General features: G+C 59.3%; 1 protein-coding gene across 3 annotated transcripts in view; it reads left to right on the top strand.

Moving 5' to 3' along the window:
• Positions 1-17,742, top strand: part of LOC135330454 (B-cell CLL/lymphoma 9-like protein) — a 100,146-nt gene that overhangs the window by 77,520 nt on the left and 4,884 nt on the right. For 2 of the 3 annotated variants that reach the window (XM_064524111.1, XM_064524112.1), the window contains 6 exons: positions 5,357-5,720; positions 8,798-8,920; positions 11,297-11,507; positions 12,270-12,354; positions 12,789-15,186; positions 16,103-16,363. In XM_064524111.1, the coding sequence (XP_064380181.1) occupies positions 5,420-5,720; positions 8,798-8,920; positions 11,297-11,507; positions 12,270-12,354; positions 12,789-15,186; positions 16,103-16,363 (3,379 nt within the window). In that variant the 5' untranslated portion in view covers positions 5,357-5,419. The remainder of the gene's footprint in view (positions 1-5,356; positions 5,721-8,797; positions 8,921-11,296; positions 11,508-12,269; positions 12,355-12,788; positions 15,187-16,102; positions 16,364-17,742) is intronic. The other variant, XM_064524113.1, reaches the window with a different exon arrangement.

The following is a 17,742-nucleotide window of genomic DNA, read 5'->3' as shown; positions in this document are numbered from 1 at the left end:
TGTCATGACCCGTCTCCTGGTGTGCGCTGGGTGTTCACAAGCTTTGGGGCATGTCAGCACAGCTCAGAGGCCTGGATGCTGGTCGCAGCTGCGTATGTGTATTTGTCTAGGTTTCCTGTTCGAGCTCGCCCCAGAAGGTGCAGTGAAGCTCCTCCTTTTCTAAAGCACTGCGGTCCTGGCTTCCCTGCCGCCGTTTCCTTCGTGCGGGCTGGCGGGGCTGCGGGACGGTAGCACTGCAGCAGCGTCGGCGCGCGCGGAGATGTGGCAGCAGCAGGGCGGGCAGGCTGGCTGCCGAGAGGCTTCCCTGCCCCGCTGGCAGGGGTGTGCGGGCTCCGCATTCCTGCGGCGGTGCTGGGAATCTGTGTTATCGTCCTTCTGGAGCGAGCAGGAGCATGATTCACCAGAAAGTCCTCTGGGATCGCGGTGGGGTTTCAGGTTTCTTGAGCTATCAGCTAGCAATTCCGGGACCGAGAATATGTCAGACCAGTCTCTCCTCGCCCAGAGCGGCCTCCTCCCCCTCTGCTGCCGTGCAGACTGCGCCGAAGAAGACTTACTGAAAGCAGTTTCTGTCGTTTTGTTTGGGGGGCTCTTTTTTGCTAAGGTCTGAGTCTTTAATATAAAGCTGTGGCTTTTCAGATGTACCGGGCGCAAATATTTTCTCTCTGCGTTTAGATGTAGCACTTCCGTCAGCAGAGGTATTTATTATGCCTTGCAAGCCTCCTTCCCCTCCCGAGGTAGGCTGGGTTGTCAGCCTGTTTAATGATGGGGGAATCAAGGCACCCAGGAACAACACATCTTCTTCAAGGTCACTAGTGGAATCGGTGGCAGTCAGCGGCAGAACACAGGAGTCTTGGCTCCTTGCTTTAACCGTTGGGAGTTAAATCTGCTATTGTCTTTAAAACCGCTGGGCTGCGGTGGGGGTGCTGCTCAGTTGCAGAGGGAGCCAGATTTCTATGCAATCTCCTTTTCCTCGTGTTCTTTTCAAGATGTTTTGGATCATTCGTCTCCCCGTGTCAGTGTATCTACTCTCTATTTAATTCCTCTCTGTGGCCCAGCTGTGTGGCATGTCTGCTGGAATCTAGTTTGAAGCTGGGGGGGGGTGAGGAGCTTACGGCCAGCAAGCCGCCTGTCCGCTTAGTGCAGCCCCAGACGGTGGGAGGCTGGGGTGGATCCCCACTGAGCATCTTCAGCAGGACCCAACTGTTGCTGCTCCTGAAAGTGCTGCAGAATCCGCAGGCAGTTGCTTGTGGCCTTTGTCCCGTTAGAATTTGCAAGGAAAGTGGGGTTGGTCATGGTTAAAACTGGAATGGGGTAACGTCCCAGGGGAAACCCTGCAGGGTGGACTTTCCGTGCTGTGAGTGGCTGAGGCAAGGCATACGTGTCCTCCCTGGAGCGCCAGGCCACCCCAAAGGGAAGGAGGAGGAAGGAAATCAATTACGTGCCCCAAAAGTGGGACGTTCTGGAACGGCTTCGCAGGGACCAAGGCTTGGCCGCTCTCTGGGCAGCATCTGAAGGTCTTGTGGTGGTGGCTGCTTGTACCTGCCCTCCTGAATGGAGCGTCCAGTTGAGCTTTATCCAGGCTGCGTGGGGTGGGATGCATCTGGATGGGGCTGTCCGTGCGTCAGTCCATGAATGAAATGCTTTTGATAGTGAAATTCCTCGATAGTTGGAATGGAGGGCTGTACGGGAGGATGTCACAGGTTGGCACGTGTGGAGGGGAGGGTCTGCGTTTATCCGAACTCTTTGTTAAAGACACCTTCCTCATCTGTGAAGCAATTGCTCAGTGTCGCTAAAAGGAGCGAGTAAGGGCTGCTGCGCTGGCTGTGGGTGCCGTTCGCGGAGGTCTTTTGCCCCTGTTTGAGCTGCAGTGTTGAACTGTCACCAGGACTTGCAGTTAAGTGAAGGCATCATCTCTGCTTGGGCACAGAACGCGAGAGGTCCCCCAGTGCTGTGGCCTTCCAAGAGATGAGCAAAGGGCTAGAGCCTGGCCCGGGAGCGGATGGCGTTTTCTCCAAGCAGCCCGTGCCCTTGAGTTGGTGTTGCCAGCCCCAGCTCCCATGGATCCTGCTCCCCTCTTGATGGGTGCTCAGTGATTAAACAGTTCTGCTCTTGTCCTGGGTGACCGCAGCTGCTGAAAGGGCTGTGGTTACTACTGGGACTTTTGGGAGGGGCCTTCCCGCTTCTGTCTCGTTCCTCGATGAATGACTTGTGCCTGAAAACTAGAGGGGGGGTAGGTACAGCTTGAGCATTCACCCCTGGATCGCGCAGCCTTGGTCCTAGCAGGGCCCCGGTTGCCTTTCCCCTTCCCAGCGTACTCGCGTGCCCTGCTGTGCTGTGCTGCCGTTGGAGTGCGCAGCCGTGTGCTGAGCACATATTCGGTGAAGCACTTCGGGATCTATTGTGAATGAGATACTGTGTTCGTGTAGGTGTGCCTCGGGCAGACTCGGATCTCCTGGCCCGTAGTGGATACGGATAGCGCTGGCAGCACGTCTTGGGGTTGCCCGTCAGCGTCCTTGCATCGGTGACCAGTTTGCGAGCCTCTGGACCGGCGTGCGGTGTGGTGCCGAAATTGCCGGGTGTGGGGATGGTCAGGCAGCAGACGGGCCGGGGCCACCGGCAGCGGGAGCTGCCGCAGCGCTTGCTTTCCGCAGTGCTGCCTGGCCGCAGCCTCCTCCGGAGGGGCCGCAGGCTCCCCGAGGCCGCCCGGCCGGAGACTGCAGGCAGCGCGCGTGCCGAGTGCTGCAGTTGGTGCCAGATGGACCTTCTCCTCCTCCCCGCTTGCCCTCTCCGCGTCTCCTTCCCTGTCCTGCTCCCCTCCCCCTGCAAGCGGTTCGGCAGAGCAATTGGGCAGGCGCTGGGACGGCAGCGCTGACATAAATCTCTCCCGGTGTGGAATGAGGGGTATAAATATCCAGAGAGTGATGTGATCTTTCCAGCTGCTATTAATAGGTCCCTGGAGAACGCGAGCGAGCGAGCGAGACTGGCTGACACTTAAAGGGCTAGCAACTCCCTTATGTGCTGTGAAAATTAATCAGCACCGAGCCTCACCGTCTTCCTCGAGGCTGGAGCAGAGCCCTCGGCGAGGCGTGCGGAGAGGCGGAGGAGGAGGGAGCAACTAACGACTTGCTAGTTAGGAGGCAGCGATAGGCCAAGCTGTGCACGAATGATCCCACTAACTAACGAGGAGTGCTTGGGCGGGCTGTGCCGTAGTGCTGCTCTTGCAGGCTCCTCTCAGTCGGGGTTCGCTCTGTGCCGGCTCGCCGCTGGCTCAGCCTCACCTCGCAGGGAGGCAGGTGCCGAGATGTCCGTTTTGCTGGCAGGGCGCTCGCTGGGTTAACTGGTGCAGGGTGCAGCCCGGGCCTTGCGGCGATGGCCGTCTTTCGGAGATTACGGGTCTGCAAAGTGTGGTTTGCTCTGCAGTCGTGTTTTGTGCTGGGCATGTCCTGCCCTAGCTGCACACGCGCTTGGCTCTTCCTGATGGTATGTCTTCAGGTCTGCTTTTAGCAGCTCGGCAGCCGTGTGCATCCTACTGCTGAGCTATTCCAGTTCTATTTCGAGACTCGGGGTTTGGTCTGGAGCTGGTGCCTCCTCTCCCTGGATGGCAGGAAGACCTGTGCGCGGCGTCTGGCCTGCTCAGCGCACTCAAAAGGAGCAAACTGGGCCCAGTAACCACTGTGTGCTGGGAAACTTGTCTGCCTACGTAAGGAAAAGGTTCCCGAGTGTGTTGAGGGGGTATCGCGCAAAGCACCTAGCAGAAGTGAGCAAACAGAACGTAATGTATCAGCGTGCACAAAGAGTGGGTTTGCAGTGTCCTTCCCCCACCAGGAAACGAAGATGCCTATGGCAGGTAGCAGGGCCAGGGGTGTCTCTGCAGCTTCAAGGGCAGCGTCTCGAGTAGTGAGGAAGCTGTAGCAGGGGAACGTGAGGCCCTGATACAGGGGAGCTGAAGTTCTCTCACTGAAGACAGCTCAGGAGCAGTTCTCATAGGTACGTGCTCCTTTCTGCGCCAGGGCCATCTCAGAGGACCTAGGTGGTACAGGCTGGGAAGACACCACGTCTTAAGAGCTGTCTTCCGAAGGTCGGAGGCAGGGGCACTAGAGAGAGGTCCTCTGCCTGTCCCCGTGCTACCTAAAGTGAGGCCGAGTGATGTCCCACACCGGAGTTGCCTGTTCCATGCTGAAGAAGCTCCTTGCAGGACGCAGGAGGTAGTCATAAGCCAGGAGTGATGCACACTGCAGCTACCAGGGTTGCTCGTTGGATTACGGGTTGGCAGCAGCCCTCCGGAACATGCCGTGCGCTCAGGTGATGTGGAGCTGCGTCCCGGTCATCCGTAATGCCTGGGCAGAGCTCTGTGGGAAAGAGTCCCAGTGCGAGCGCGAGAAATTCTGTTAAGGCACGTAGGTGCTGCAAAAGGGCTGCTGCAGCGTTTCTCAGCTACATGTACGCTCTCTACCCCACGTGCGCCACGTGCATCGCCCCAGCATCATCTTCCCTGACATGTTCTGCCTCGGCCTGTGGGGCCACTCAGAGAGCTGGGCTGGGTGTGGAAGGGGAGAGCCTCACCCCGCTGTCCCAGCAGGCCTGTGCCATGTTGCATCACGCTGCTGTGCTGGAAGCTCCGGCGGAGATGGAAGCTCCCCCCTCCAGGAGCCAGAACAGCCCCTCAGGCCCCCGAGGGAGATGGTGGTACTGCTTAGGCGGCGAGTGCCCTCACGCCCTGGTCACCCCTGGCCTCGTAACCCGCTGCCTTTGCTTCCTTCTCTTCAGCCTGCTCATCAGCTTAGTTCCCCTCTGTGCCTGCTGAGCTTTCGCTCCACGGGCTTGTATCAAGACCGACTTCTGTCTGCACGGTTGTCTTCTGCGTGTTTCGCAGAGCACAGGAAACCAGTGTAGTGGCACTTGTGCTTGGGTTGGCCGGGCGTCAGAAGGGGCCCCGAAACCATCAGGGCACCACGTTTCTGTTCAGGGTCGCAGAGTTGTTTGAACTCTGGAAACACCTGCGAAATAGCGCTGAGGATCCTTCCGCTCCCCGCAGGGCGAAGCTGGCATGAAGCGCCCGGGTGCAGTCGTGACCTTGTAACTGCTGGCTCCCGTGTCTGTGCCTTTGAGCCCTGGTAAATCTGTCCCCACCGGACGGGAGCTGCTGCTTGCGCTCGTGCAGCTGACGGTGCGGGAGGATCCTCGCTGTGCTCAGACCGGGCCTGGTTCTCGGGCTGGGCCGCTCTGGGCTCGGCCTCGCCGCAGGTTCCACCTAACCGCGTGCAAAGCAGCAGCCCCCGTGTCCCGGGCAGCGCTGGCCGCCCAGCCGGGGGGCAGGCGGGGTGCCGCCCTCCCTCACCGCCCTCCTCTCTTGCAGGTTTCCGACCCGAGGGCCCGGGAGCTCCCTCCCCTGGCGCTGTGGGAAGCGTTAGCCAGTCAAATGCACCCTGACAACAAACTGCCCAGCCATGGCAAGGCAGGCAGCAGCGGTGCCCCGGCCCAGCACCACAACGTGAGCCAAGCGCCCACCTGCAACCTGGGCTCCAAGGGTGTGGGGGCAGGCAGCCATGGCGGCAAGGCCACCCAGATCTCCCCTGGCAACTCTGGACTGAAAAACAGCCAGAACGCTGTCCCCAGCTTCGGATCCTTGAAGGGCAAAGTGAAACGGGAACGAAGCATCTCGGTGGACTCGGGAGAACAGCGCGAAGCCAGCACCCCTTCACTGGACGCTGAATCAAAAGGTAACGCTCCCTTAAACCTTGCTTCGGCAGCTTGCTCTCCCGGTTACTCCAAGCATCCTGGCAGGACCTGGGATGGGAGCGGCTGAGAGCGCCCGCTGCGTCTCGTGCTTCCATACTGCTGCTTCCCTCTGGGCTTGCCTCGGCTGCCGGTTCTCCTGCAGCACTGCTTGTCGCATCCGCAGTTTTGGGACCAGAGTAGCTGAGCCCGGTCTCCCCTGTGTTCCCGTGTTATTCCCTAGAACATGCTGAGAACCCGGGACGCTGTTTTTCACGGGCTGCTGTGGCCTGATAGTCAGGAGCGCGGTTCACTGAAACCGTAGTGAACACGCCTGCTCTGTAATGTGCAGAGTTTCCATTTAGGACTGAGTTTGGTTGTTTTCTGTCTCCCTGCTGCTGGCCAAGCGCTGCCTTTGCGGTGTTCTTGCAGCTGCCCAATTACCCAGTCGTGGTTAGTGAGGAGGTGCTGTCAGGGTCGCTGTCAGAACAGTCCTGTGGTTTTGTCAGCAGTGGATGGCCCTTGTGTCAAATCACATGGTTCCTGGAAACGGGCTGAGTCAGTACTTGCAAACCCTTTTGCTTCCCTGCCATAGCCAGTCTCGCCTGTAGCCTCTTGGGCTCCGCAGAGCTCTGTGCGCAGTGGCTGCGTGTGACCCTCCACAGCAGACAGCACAGGACATCTTGCCAGGCAGAGAAATACCAGCGGTGTCCTTGGTTCTGACCGAGACTTGCACCTGGTCACCTGAGTTGCTGTCCCCGAAAGCAGCACTGCTGCTCTCACCCGTAGCCCCAAACCACTTGGGTTCACAAAGCCATGTTGCCCGACTGGCTGAGGCCAGAGCCATGCCATGCCATGGAATAAAACGCAGAACATAACTGAAGAGACCTCCTGCCCCAGGAAAGGTCTCTTTCTGATTGTGCTGGGAGGAGGTTAGTGTGTGCCATGGAACATAAGCATTTTTGGTGTTATCTTAATGCTGCCTTGCAGCCCCAGCTTCTGCAGGAAGGTTATTAAAATGAGTTGATCGAGGTCTGAATCTCCTACGCTGCTGCCACGATTCACTGATATGTCATACGGATACGGCCCGTAAACCACTAGATGACGTAAAAAGGGCAGCCATATAGTATCGTTAGATGACATAAAAAGGGCGGCCATATAGCGTTGCATCAGAGTTCGCGCACAGGACTGAAAGCTGTCCATCCCGCGTCTGCTTACCCTCCCTGAGTCCCCGGGTGCCCGTGGGCAAGTCGCTTCCTTTGAGCCCCACCACCACCACCTGTGACATGAAGGGAGCGCGTGGGTTTACAGAGGGCACAAAGACCTCTGCTCGATGGGTGTCTTCAAAGGGCAGAGGCTGTGTCCCTCGTTGCTGCAAAGGATATGGAGATGCCCTTCCACTTCCAGCTTTTAATTCCTAAATCACAGGCCCCTGGAAGTTACAGCTAATGCCAAAAGCCCTCCTGTTTAGAGCAGCAGTTGGCTGTGTCCTGTGTTTACAGACTCTTTTCACAGACTAAGAAATACCTCTCATTTCGAGCTGCCGGTCTCGCAGAGGAGGCTCGCCTGCGCTGGCAGTGAGGAGTAGGTGCCCAGGCTGAGCAGATGCTTCAGGTCCTTTATCAGGGCTCGGCAGATGTCGGTGCAAGGCTTCCCATCCAGCACATCCGTGCTGGGTTGGCAGAGCAGGCCCTCAGAGCACACTGACAGGTGGGGATCACCCGCGCCACATTTTCCTGCGCGTTTGACGGGAAAACACAGACACGACAGAACACGAAGAGAACAGCCACTTCCCTGACTTGCTGGGAAATTTGTCAATCCGTGAGGACAGGAAGCCGCTTGCAAATGAAAAAACACAGCTCTGTCCAGCACAGCCTGTGTCTGCTGGCTGGGCCAGCAGAGCAGCTCTGTTGCGAGTGTCCCCCACAGTTGTACTCTGGTCCCACCTCTGCTTTAATTCTGCTCTGTTCTGGGGTCTCTCTTCCCTCATTTGTGGTGCTGGGGGTGGGGACAGGACGGGCAACGTTGCTGTTTAATGATCTTTTTCCCTGCTGGTTGCTGTGTGAAGCCTTTGGCCAGGCCAAAAGGCAGAGCATCTCGCTGCTGGGTCTAGAGGCCGGTGCGTCCATGTGCGCCCGGGAGGAGGGATGCTCGCGCGCACAGGGGCACCGACCCGCGGAGGCAGCGGAGCTGGGGCAAGTGCAGAGAGGGAGAGGCAGGGTGAGGCTGGGGGTGTTCCTGAGCGCTGTCAGCGTAATGGGGAGCTGCGGGATTTAGTGCCTGGCCGGTGCTGGGCAGGGCAAGCCCCTGGGAGGTCCCCTCTTAGGACCTCTGCTGCCGGAGCGAGTAAGGGAAGGGGGGGGGAGCCAGCAGCCCTCTCGCAAGCTCCCCGCCTGTCTGTTGTGCCAGACTGGGTTTTTGTGAATGGCAGACAGCTACAGCATCGACTGTGCTTTCCCGTCAGCGCTCCAGCAGGCGCTCTGCCTCCCCGGCGAGCGAGCGTCTGGGCTGCGGCTGCAGGGCGGTCCTGGGGTTCCGGCAGAGCTGCCGGAGCCCTGGCGAGGAATCCTGCGCCGTCGTGGACGGCCGTGGGGAGCAGCTCGGGCCTAACGCGGGCTGCGGTAGGCCTCCGGAGAGCAGTGCCTCCGGCCGAGCGCTGGTGCTGCTGAGAGGCCTTCAGCCTGGGCCTCTGACCGCTGCAGCCCGGGCCTCGCTGGAGGGATTGCGCGGCAGCTCTGCCCCAAGCGCTCCGAGCAGAGGAGGCCACGCTTCACCAGCGCACGGTGAGGACAGGCCCCGCGCGGAGCCCTGAGCCGCTCGGGGTCCTTGGCATGCCGCAGGCCGGGGCGGCTCTGGCTGGCAGCAGACTGTGCCTCGGTGCCAGCCGGGATAGCTGCGGGACGCAGCTGGAGAGCCTGGGTTCAGGCGAGTGCCAGGATGAGGACCCTGGCCTCCGCACGCTTGCTCCTTAGCGCGCTGTGCCTGCCCAGCTGCTTTCCCAAGGGTGCAGCGTGCAGCCGGGCAGGGCCCCAGCCCACGGCCAGGCCTCCGCAGCCCTGCTGATAGTTCTGTCCCATTGCAGGTGAGGTGGCTCCCCGTAGCAAGCGACGGTGCGTGCTGGAAAGGAAGCAGCCGTACAGTGGGGACGAATGGTGCTCCGGACCGGACAGCGAGGAGGACGACAAGCCTATCAGCAGTGCACACAGTGAGTGTCCACCTCCTTCACCAGCCCAGGACCTTGAATGCGTGCAGGTCTGTCCTGCAGCTCGGCGGAGCACACGGCGCTGGGACCCCCAGCTCTGCCCGTGTGTGCTGACGTGGCTGGCAGCACTGTGCGGCAGACTGTGACAGCTGTGGTCACTGTGCTGTGAGAGGATTTGGGGCCGTACAGTGAGGTGTGGAGCCTATTTTGCGGAGGTGCCGCTGAGATGCGGGAGGGAGGGTGTCGAGCTTGGGTGTCCTTGCTGTCTTCCCCTGGTCACACCGGCAGCAGCAGGAGGATGGTTGTCTCGAGCCTGTGCCTGGCTGGGTTCCAGCGTGGACCATGCACACACACCTCCCTTGGTCACAGTATTAGCCAGACCGTGCTGCACGCACTGCCTGTGTCTTAGCAGCAGCAGCGCAGTCCTCATCCTTGGTGGTCCGTCAGGCCATCCGCCCGAGTCGCTGCAGCTGTGTGTTAAAGGCAGCCGATGCTGAAGGGGCTCTCGGGTTCTTGACAAGGGTTCAGGCAGGGCTGAGCTAGCTGAAGCACACAGCGAGTTCTTTCAGCTTCCAGCCAATGCTCGTAGTTCAAGCTCAGCTCATCCCAAAGCCTTGGCTGATCTTTTATAAGTCTTTGGGGAACAGTGAAATTCTGTAAAGGCTTTTGTGAACTTTCAGGATCCAGTTCCTTCAGTTTCCATCTCCTCCTGTTCACTGGAGTTCAAGATGTTAGGAAGACCGTGGCTATTTCTCTCTGTGTGGAAGCTGTGCTCTCCCTTGTGCGGCAGTTCAACAGTGCAGCGAGCCAGCAAACGTGCATATTTTGTGAGGGTTTTGGACAACAAACTGTAGGTCTCTCCTGTTGTCCAAGGGCATCAGAACTCCTTGATTTGTTGCATCTAGAATTTAGTTTGCTTTCAAACCGGAGAGGGAGGATATCTCTGAGGCCGCAGGACCAGGTCTGTGCAGTTGATCCTTACTAATTCATCTTGCCTGATCTTGCCGGGGCTCCCCTGGTGATGGAGGTCAATAGATATTTTTCCCAGCCACGGGACAGGAAAAAGCTAGCCTGCGAGCCTCCAGTCGTTATCTCTTCTGTAAAGACTTTTGTAGTCTGGGTTTTGCCTCTCGATGACGTTGTTGTACAGGTCCTTACAAAATGTGCCAGTTTGAAATCTGTGGCTATCCCATGCAGAGACCTGGAACACCGTTTGCAGATACTGCTTGTGAGGTCTCCAGATACCTGGAGAGCAGCTATAGCCAGGGGAGGTAAAGCATGGAAAACATAGGACTGTGTAAAACCCTGCTGAGGTCAGCCTCCGTGCCTGACGCTGCCCCGTAACCGTCCTCTCCAGGGGGTCTCCTCCCCATTCCCCGGACGGGTCACGAGGGCCGGGTCGGAAGTCAGGACTGCTGGACCCTACCGCCAGTGCGTTGGGTGATCTTGGGCTGGTCGCTTCCGCTCGGTGGCTCAGTGACCGCGCTTGCGGGAAAGGGTAGCACCACCTCCCCTTCGCAGCCTGCTCCGAGGTCTGCCTGGTTAGAGCTGGGCAAGGTGGGACTGCCAGGGAGAAGGGCCGGTAGTGAGGCAGCGGCCGCGTCCCCACATCAGGCCTCCAGTGGTGTCTCTTCCCCTTAACCGCCGCTTTGCCGGGGACTGACCGCTGGTGTAGGCGTTCAGCAGGTCTGCGGTGAGGTCCTCGGCGAGGGGCTTGCAGGACAGCGAGCAGGACTGGCTTGGTGGGGCGCGGTGCGTGCCTGTGAGAGCCTGTGCGCGTGCAAGGGGCTGTGCAACAGGGAAGTGCTGAATGCTGCTGTTAATTACAGTGCTTATTAATATTAATTAGGGATATTATTAAGTAATTGATGATGATTAATAATTATCGCTGCAGTGAGTAGCGTCTCCCCTTCCCCTGCCACCTGGGTTTCTGCGGCTATGGCTGTGGGAAGGGAGACGGGACGGGCCACCCTGTGCTGAAGGGGGGACGGGGAGCTGGGCCCCTGGGGCTCCTGGGGACTGCTGCTTCGCTGCTGCCATCTGCCGGCGTCGGGCACGCCGAGCCCCAGCCCCTCGCCGGGCAGGCAGCGGCCTTGCCTCCGCCTTCGGGAAGCGCCTTTCGGAAGCAGCGCCCTGGCACCCCAGCGCAGCCCTCTGTCGCACCCAGCTCTGCCGTCCCCGCAGGTCGCTGCCGCGGCCGCCGTTCAGAGAAGACTGCTCGCTCTGCTGCGGCTGCAGGCCCTGCTACCCGGCCTTCTGGTTGCCCTGATCCCGCCTGCTAATTCTCCCGGTGGAGACGGCAAGGCTGTTCTGCAGAGGCTGCTCGGGTTCTCCCGCTTTGCTGGTTGTCAGTAACTTCTGTCCCCTGTGCTCCCACAGATTGTAATGTAGCAGATCCTGCGATGTCCACAGCCTCGCAGCTTGGTCCAGGGTCCAACCCGCTGCCAAACCTGAATGAGACCAGTTCTTCCAGCGCACCTCATGGTGCCGCCCCGGGCTTACGGCCGGATGGTGCAGGAGGCGGAGGCGGTGGAACGGGAAAGCAGCCTTCGCAGTTCGTTTACGTCTTTACCACGCACCTTGCTAACACGTAAGCAGTAAACCCTGTCCGTCCTCCGCTGGTAGGACTGACCTGTCACAGCTGCCCGCTGTACACTGCGCTTGACTAGAGGAGATCTGGGCAGGCCCTGTGCCTCTTCAGTTGCACTGAGCAACTGAGGTTGCTCAGGTTGGTCCTGAAACAGGTTCAGGAGGTTTGCCGGCAGCTACTGCTGATGGATGAACTCTGTCGGAAACGCACGTTTCCTCCCAGCAGTGCCCATCACGGCTTTCTGCACGGAGCACTGCAGAATTTATCTTGTCAGCATCTAATTAAAGGATTTGTCCGGAGCAGTGTGGACTGCTGGTCTGATTTGGAAGCACCTAGGGGGTTGGGGAGCCGTGGGGACTGCCCTGCAACAACCGGCATTCTCAGCTCCCTTCCCCTCTCCTGCCTTGCGTGGTCTCAGCCGTGGAGCCGTACGTAGACCACTTAGTTTCAGAGCCCTTTGCTGCATCACAGAGTCTGTGTGGTGGGTCCCAGAGCGTCTCGGCTACAGACAGCCTCAGGGCAGCGTGCAGCAGCAGGCGCAGAGCAGAGAGCCCAGCACAGGACGTGGGAAAAAGGAAGTTCTAAGGCAACTGATCTTCAACTGGGGAAGCTCCCCGGGGCCCGAACAGGACCGATAGGCAGTCTCTGAGGATATTCCCCTTTTCCCGCAGGACCGAAAAGCGGAGGCGGGCCTGGGGCCTGGGAGGAGGGGATGGGACACAACGCTTGTCTGTTCTTGAGCGGTCTGTGTTCTCTCCCCAGAGCCGCAGAAGCTGTCTTGCAGGGCCGAGCTGACTCCATTCTGGCCTATCATCAGCAGAACGTCCCACGGGCAAAGCTAGACCAGGTATACCAGCTGTGAACCAAATGCTGCTGTCGGCACACGCTGCTGACCGATGTCCGCTCAGCTCTGACATGGCCGTCCTCACCCTACCTCCTGGCTCGGCTGTGAAGGGAGGGCCTGTCAGAGTCCCCTTTCAGTGGTGTGAGAAGCCGCTTTTCTGCAGGACCTCTTTGGAGTGACTCCTGGCTGCTGTCAGCTATGCTAAATTTGGGATGGGGGCACTGTCTGTGGCCCTGCGAGCATGTGGGCAGAACACCCACTTGTGCATTTCCGTGGCACCCGGGACATGCAACAGGGCCTGCTTCTTCCCCACAAGGAATGAAGGCAGAACCGCCATGTGGCATGTTTCTGGGATACAGTGGTCTCCCGCAGGGTGGAGGGAAGAACACCTGCCTAGAGGTTTTCCTGCTCACTTTGGCTTCCCCTTTCTCTGTCAGGCGCCAGCTCCTAAAGTGCTGGGGGTTGCTGAGCAGCTACCGATTAACCCGCCTGCTGCCAACACTCCGCAGTCCCAGCCGCCAGCACCGCAAGCTAGTCAGCCACAGCCGCAGCCTCCCCCGCCGCAGCCTCCGCCTGCGCCCCCGACCATCAGCCAGACAGCTTTGCCCGCGCCCAGTGCCCTGCCGCAAGAAGGGACAGGCGAGGATGTCCGGAGGGATTTGACTCCCAACTCTCTGGGGAACAGCAGCAGCAGCAGCAGCACCCAGCCTGGGAGCAACCACCCAAATGCACCCACCGCCTCTGCCAACACCATGCAGCCCGGGCAAGTGGACTCCTCTGCCGCTTCCAGCTCCGGCCTCCTGGGGGAAGGCCCGGGCTCGGGGATGCCGGGGAACGGGCAGGCAGGCTTGGGCTCCAGGAACCCCCTGAACTCAGAAGGGCTCTCTAAGGAACAGCTGGAGCACCGGGAGCGCTCCCTGCAGACCCTGCGGGACATTGAACGTCTGCTGCTGCGCAGCGGGGAGGCCGAGCCCTTCATGAAGTCCAGCCAAAGCACAGGCGAGAGCGGACCTGCCCCTCAGCCACAGGCCGCCCCTGCACAGCCCCCCGCGCCCCCCGCCAGCATGAAGAAGTACGAAGAACCCCTGCAGTCCATGATTTCCCAGACACAGAGCCTGGGCGGCCCCAGCCTGGAACACGAAGTCCCTCATCACCCAAGTGCTGACATAGGGCAGCAGATGAACCTGATGATGCAGAGGCTGAACCAGGACAGCCTGACCCCGGAGCAGGTGGCCTGGAGGAAGCTGCAGGAGGAGTACTATGAGGAGAAGCGGCGGAAAGAGGAGCAGATCAGCATCCATGGCCGGCCCATGCAGGAGATCATGATTCCACAGTCTATGGGAGGCATGATGATGCGTGGGCCGCCGCCGCCCTACCACAGCAAGCCCGGAGAGCAGTGGCCGCCAGGGATGGGCAGCCAGCTGCGGGGACCCATAGATGTGCAGGACCCTATGCAGCTGAGAGGAGGGCCGCCCTTTCCCGGGCCGCGATTCCCTGGAAATCAAATGCAGAGAGTCTCTGGCTTTGGGGGGATGCAGAACGTGCCCTTGGATGCTCTCGGGCCCATGAATGCCATGCAGAGGCCGGTGAGGCCCAGCATGGGCTGGAGCGACGATATGCCTCCTATGGGAGGCCCCGGGACCTTTCCGCAGGGCACCCTGCCCTACCCGTCAGGGCAAGGTGACCCTGAAAGGTTCATGAATCCCCGTGCCAGGGAGGAGATCCTGCGGCATCAGCTGATGGAGAAACGCCCGGTGGCGATGCAGCGGCCCATGGGGATGTCCAGCAACTCCATGAGCCAGGGTATGGAAATGGAGAGGATGATACAGGCTCACAGGCAAATGGATCCGTCCATGTTTGCCGGGCAGATAACGGGGGACAACCTGAGCAGTGCCCCGATGGGCATGGAGTTTGCGGGCACTCGGGGGATGCTGAGCCCCCCTATGAGCCAGTCGGGCCTTCGGGACATGGACGCGCCCATGGGCCCCAGCAACCTCAACATGAACATGAACGTGAACATGAACATGAACATGAACCTCAACGTCCAAATGACCCCACAGCAGCAGATGATGATGTCGCAGAAGATGAGGGGCCCCGACATGATGGCGCACCAGGGCGTGAGCCCCGAGGAGCTGGCCAGGGCGAGGGCCCAGAACGGCAATGGGGGTGCAATGCTGGGCGGGCCCCAGAAAATGATGATTCCCTCCCAGTTCCCCAGCCAAGGACAGCAAGGCTTCTCAAGCGGACAAGGGCCTTACCCCAACATGCCCCAGGAGATGGGCAGCGCCTCGGACATGTTCAGCCCTGAGCAGGGTGCCATGCCCGTGGGGAGCATCAGCGGCACCACCAGGCTCAGCCACATCCCCCTGCCTCCAGCCTCCAATCCCACCCCTGCGCAAGGGGGCAACCTGGCCACCATGCACCCGGCGCCTTCCCGGGGGCTGGGCCGCCGGCCTTCTGACCTCACCATCAACATCAGCCAGATGAACTCCCCCAGCATGGGCCACCTCAAGTCCCCCACGCTCAGCCAGGTGCACTCGCCGCTGGTCACCTCCCCCTCTGCCAACCTCAAGTCCCCGCAGACGCCCTCGCAGATGGTCAGCATGCCTCCTTCAAACCAGTCTGGGCCCCTGAAGTCCCCCCAGGTGATGAGCTCCTCGCTCAACGTCCGGTCTCCCACTGGCTCACCAAGCCGCCTCAAGTCTCCTTCGATGGCCGTTCCTTCCCCTGGTTGGGTGCCGTCTCCCAAAGCCACCATGCCTAGCCCTGGAGTCAACCAGAGCAAGCAGAGCCTCAGCATGAACTCGTCTGCTTCCATGGGAGGACTGGATCAGGGTATGCTGGTATCCTGCGTGCGAGTGTGCATGTATGCTTGTATTTGGCGTGTGTGGAGATCCAGGATCCTGGAAGAAACTCAAAGGCTCCTTAGGATCAGCTCTGGCCACTTCTGCACCTGTGGTTTCCATCCCCTAAATCCAGTCAGCTCAGACTGGTTGCAGTCACATTGTCAGCAGCAGTCTAGTGCTTTCTGAACCTTAGGAAACACGTGCCCTGCTCTCCTTCCCCCTCTGCTTGCTTTTGGCTGCTTGCTTCAGGCAGCCCGGAGTGTTTTTGCAGCCATTGCCGACTGGCACAACTGCACGGTTTGTGTCCCGACAGTCGGCAGAGGTGACAGACACCAGCCTGGGGAGATGCCTACGTGCAGGACAGGTTGTGGACACCGTGGGAGTGATGTGGTGTATCTGAATGTTACAGGGACTGTATTCTCAGTGGTCTGTCTGCCCGGTGGGTTCTGCCACCCTTTTTTCAGGCCCTTTTTCCCCCCACAGTGCTTCTGTCTAACCCGCGTGCTCCCGCAGGTTTGGGGAGACGCTCATACTTGTGTGTGTGCCCGTGGTTTACGTTCTCCCGCTTTTCATGAAGTAGACCTTTTTCCCAGGAGTCCAAATAGGGCTTTTCAGATAGGCGGAATAGCAAACAGAGCAGCTCCTACTTCAGTCTCAGCTGATCCCCTGTGACGCAGGTAGTGAAGGATCTGTCTGAGCTGGGAGGTCAGGAGCAGTTTGAAATGGAAGTCCGGTGCGGTTCTGGAGCAGGGTCTCTGCACGGTTCTTCCTCAGAGTCCTGAGGGCTCTGTGTTTTGCAGCCGCCTCTGATCGCTGCAGTTCTAAGGAGAGAATGCGTTTGCCGTCTGACAGGAGCAAGCTGCGGTTTGCGGGTGGTACTAAGCTGGTCTCTCTCTTGCTTACAGGTTCTCTCCCTTCTGGGCCTAGGAGCAGTTCTTCCGCACCAGCCAGTAACACCTCTAGCACCATGAATCCCAATATGCCTTTTACTTCCTCTCCAGATCCATCCCCCTCCCAGAACCCCCTCTCGCTGATGATGTCCCAGATGTCCAAGTACGCCATGCCCAGCTCCACACCGCTTTACCACAACGCCATCAAAACCATCGCCACCTCTGATGACGAACTGCTGCCAGACAGGCCTATGCTCCCACCTGGAAGTATGTCAGGTATGTACTTCTGGAGCCGGGCTTTGGAGCGGTACGATTGCCTTGTGGCCCTCAGCAGCCCGATGGACTGTGCGGAGGAGGAGAGGGCAGCTGCAAACTTAGAGCAGGCATGAGAAACTCTGTTCTCCCATTGACTTCTTGGTCAGATAGCTTAAATTTGCCCTCGTTCTTGGTAGTCTGCTTGCCCAGACTGTCTGCCAGCTTTCGGCTTGGGTGCACTGCTCAGAAAGATGTGACCCAGTCTGGCGTTCTGGGTGCTCTCTTTGCGTGAGCTCTGGAAGTTCCTGCAACTACCTTTATCCCGTTTGGATGTGTTGGCCCTGGATTTTCTCTGCTCTTGGAGATGTCCCAGGACTTCCAGGCAGATGTCTCTTGCTTGGAAGCCCTGTTTTCTTCTGGAGGACGTGGCCCGCTGGGACAGGGACACTCTGAACAAGGTTTGGAAGTCTGACGGTTCTGAGTAGAGCCCAGGTGCCTGCACAGGCAGGGCTGTGTCGTAGCAGAGTGTGAATCCTCCTCAGTTCTGATTTCAGTATGCGAGAGCCAGATCTGCTTCGCTAGCTGGTGGCGCTGATGAGGACAGCTAGGCAAATGATTGTCTCTTATCGTTTGGTGACCGGCCTAAAGGGGAAGGGGAATTCCAGCAGACTGTGCCGCTTGATTTGGGGGTTTTAAGCTGTCTGATAAACACTTTTGGTGGTTTTCAGAATGAAAAATCAGCTTTTTGACTCTCTTGCTCCCAAGTACTCTGTTTGACCCAACATGCAAATACGCTTGCTCCCTCTTAAGCCGAACCTCTCTGCATAGGCTGATCACTGCTGTATTGATGAGCACTTTCCTCCCTGCCAGACGACGCCTGTGCCGGGCTGCAGACTCTCGTGTCCTACTCCTCCTTGCCACCCGAGGGCGTGTGGTCACAGGGAGCTTGCTGGATTGCTAGCCGTGCGCTCAGGCGGTGGGGAAGGGTCGCTGCTCTGTGCCTTCAGGGTGACCGAGTACCTTGCTGAGATCCTCTCGTCTCCCTGTAGGGCTGTCCGGACATACAGAACCAGCTGGGACTCTAAAATTAGTGGGCTACAAGAACTACAATTCCACGTGTATCTCAGCCGTGCGTGCGGGTAGCATCCCCGCAACTGCGCTGCTGCAAGTCAGGCCTTGACGTCCTAACCGCCTCTCCGCGGCAGGCAGTCCTGTCTGACAGCCCGGGAGCAGATGGAGCCGGAACAGCTTACTGCTGTTCTCAGGCTCAGGGAGCAGGAGTTGGGGCATTTCTCTCTGGTCTTGGCGCTTTGCAAACCCTTCTGGCAGCCCCTTGCTGTGAATCTCGCTTTGAGCTCAGGGCTCTTTGAGCGGAAATGCTGGGCAGGCTTTGTGGGGTG

The sequence above is a fragment of the Dromaius novaehollandiae genome, chromosome 21 (genome assembly GCF_036370855.1).
Source record: "Dromaius novaehollandiae isolate bDroNov1 chromosome 21, bDroNov1.hap1, whole genome shotgun sequence".
In the NCBI taxonomy this organism is placed as follows: Eukaryota; Metazoa; Chordata; class Aves; order Casuariiformes; family Dromaiidae; genus Dromaius; species Dromaius novaehollandiae.
The sequence above is the reverse complement of the archived record's forward strand: the minus strand, read 5'-3'. Positions and strand labels throughout refer to the sequence as shown.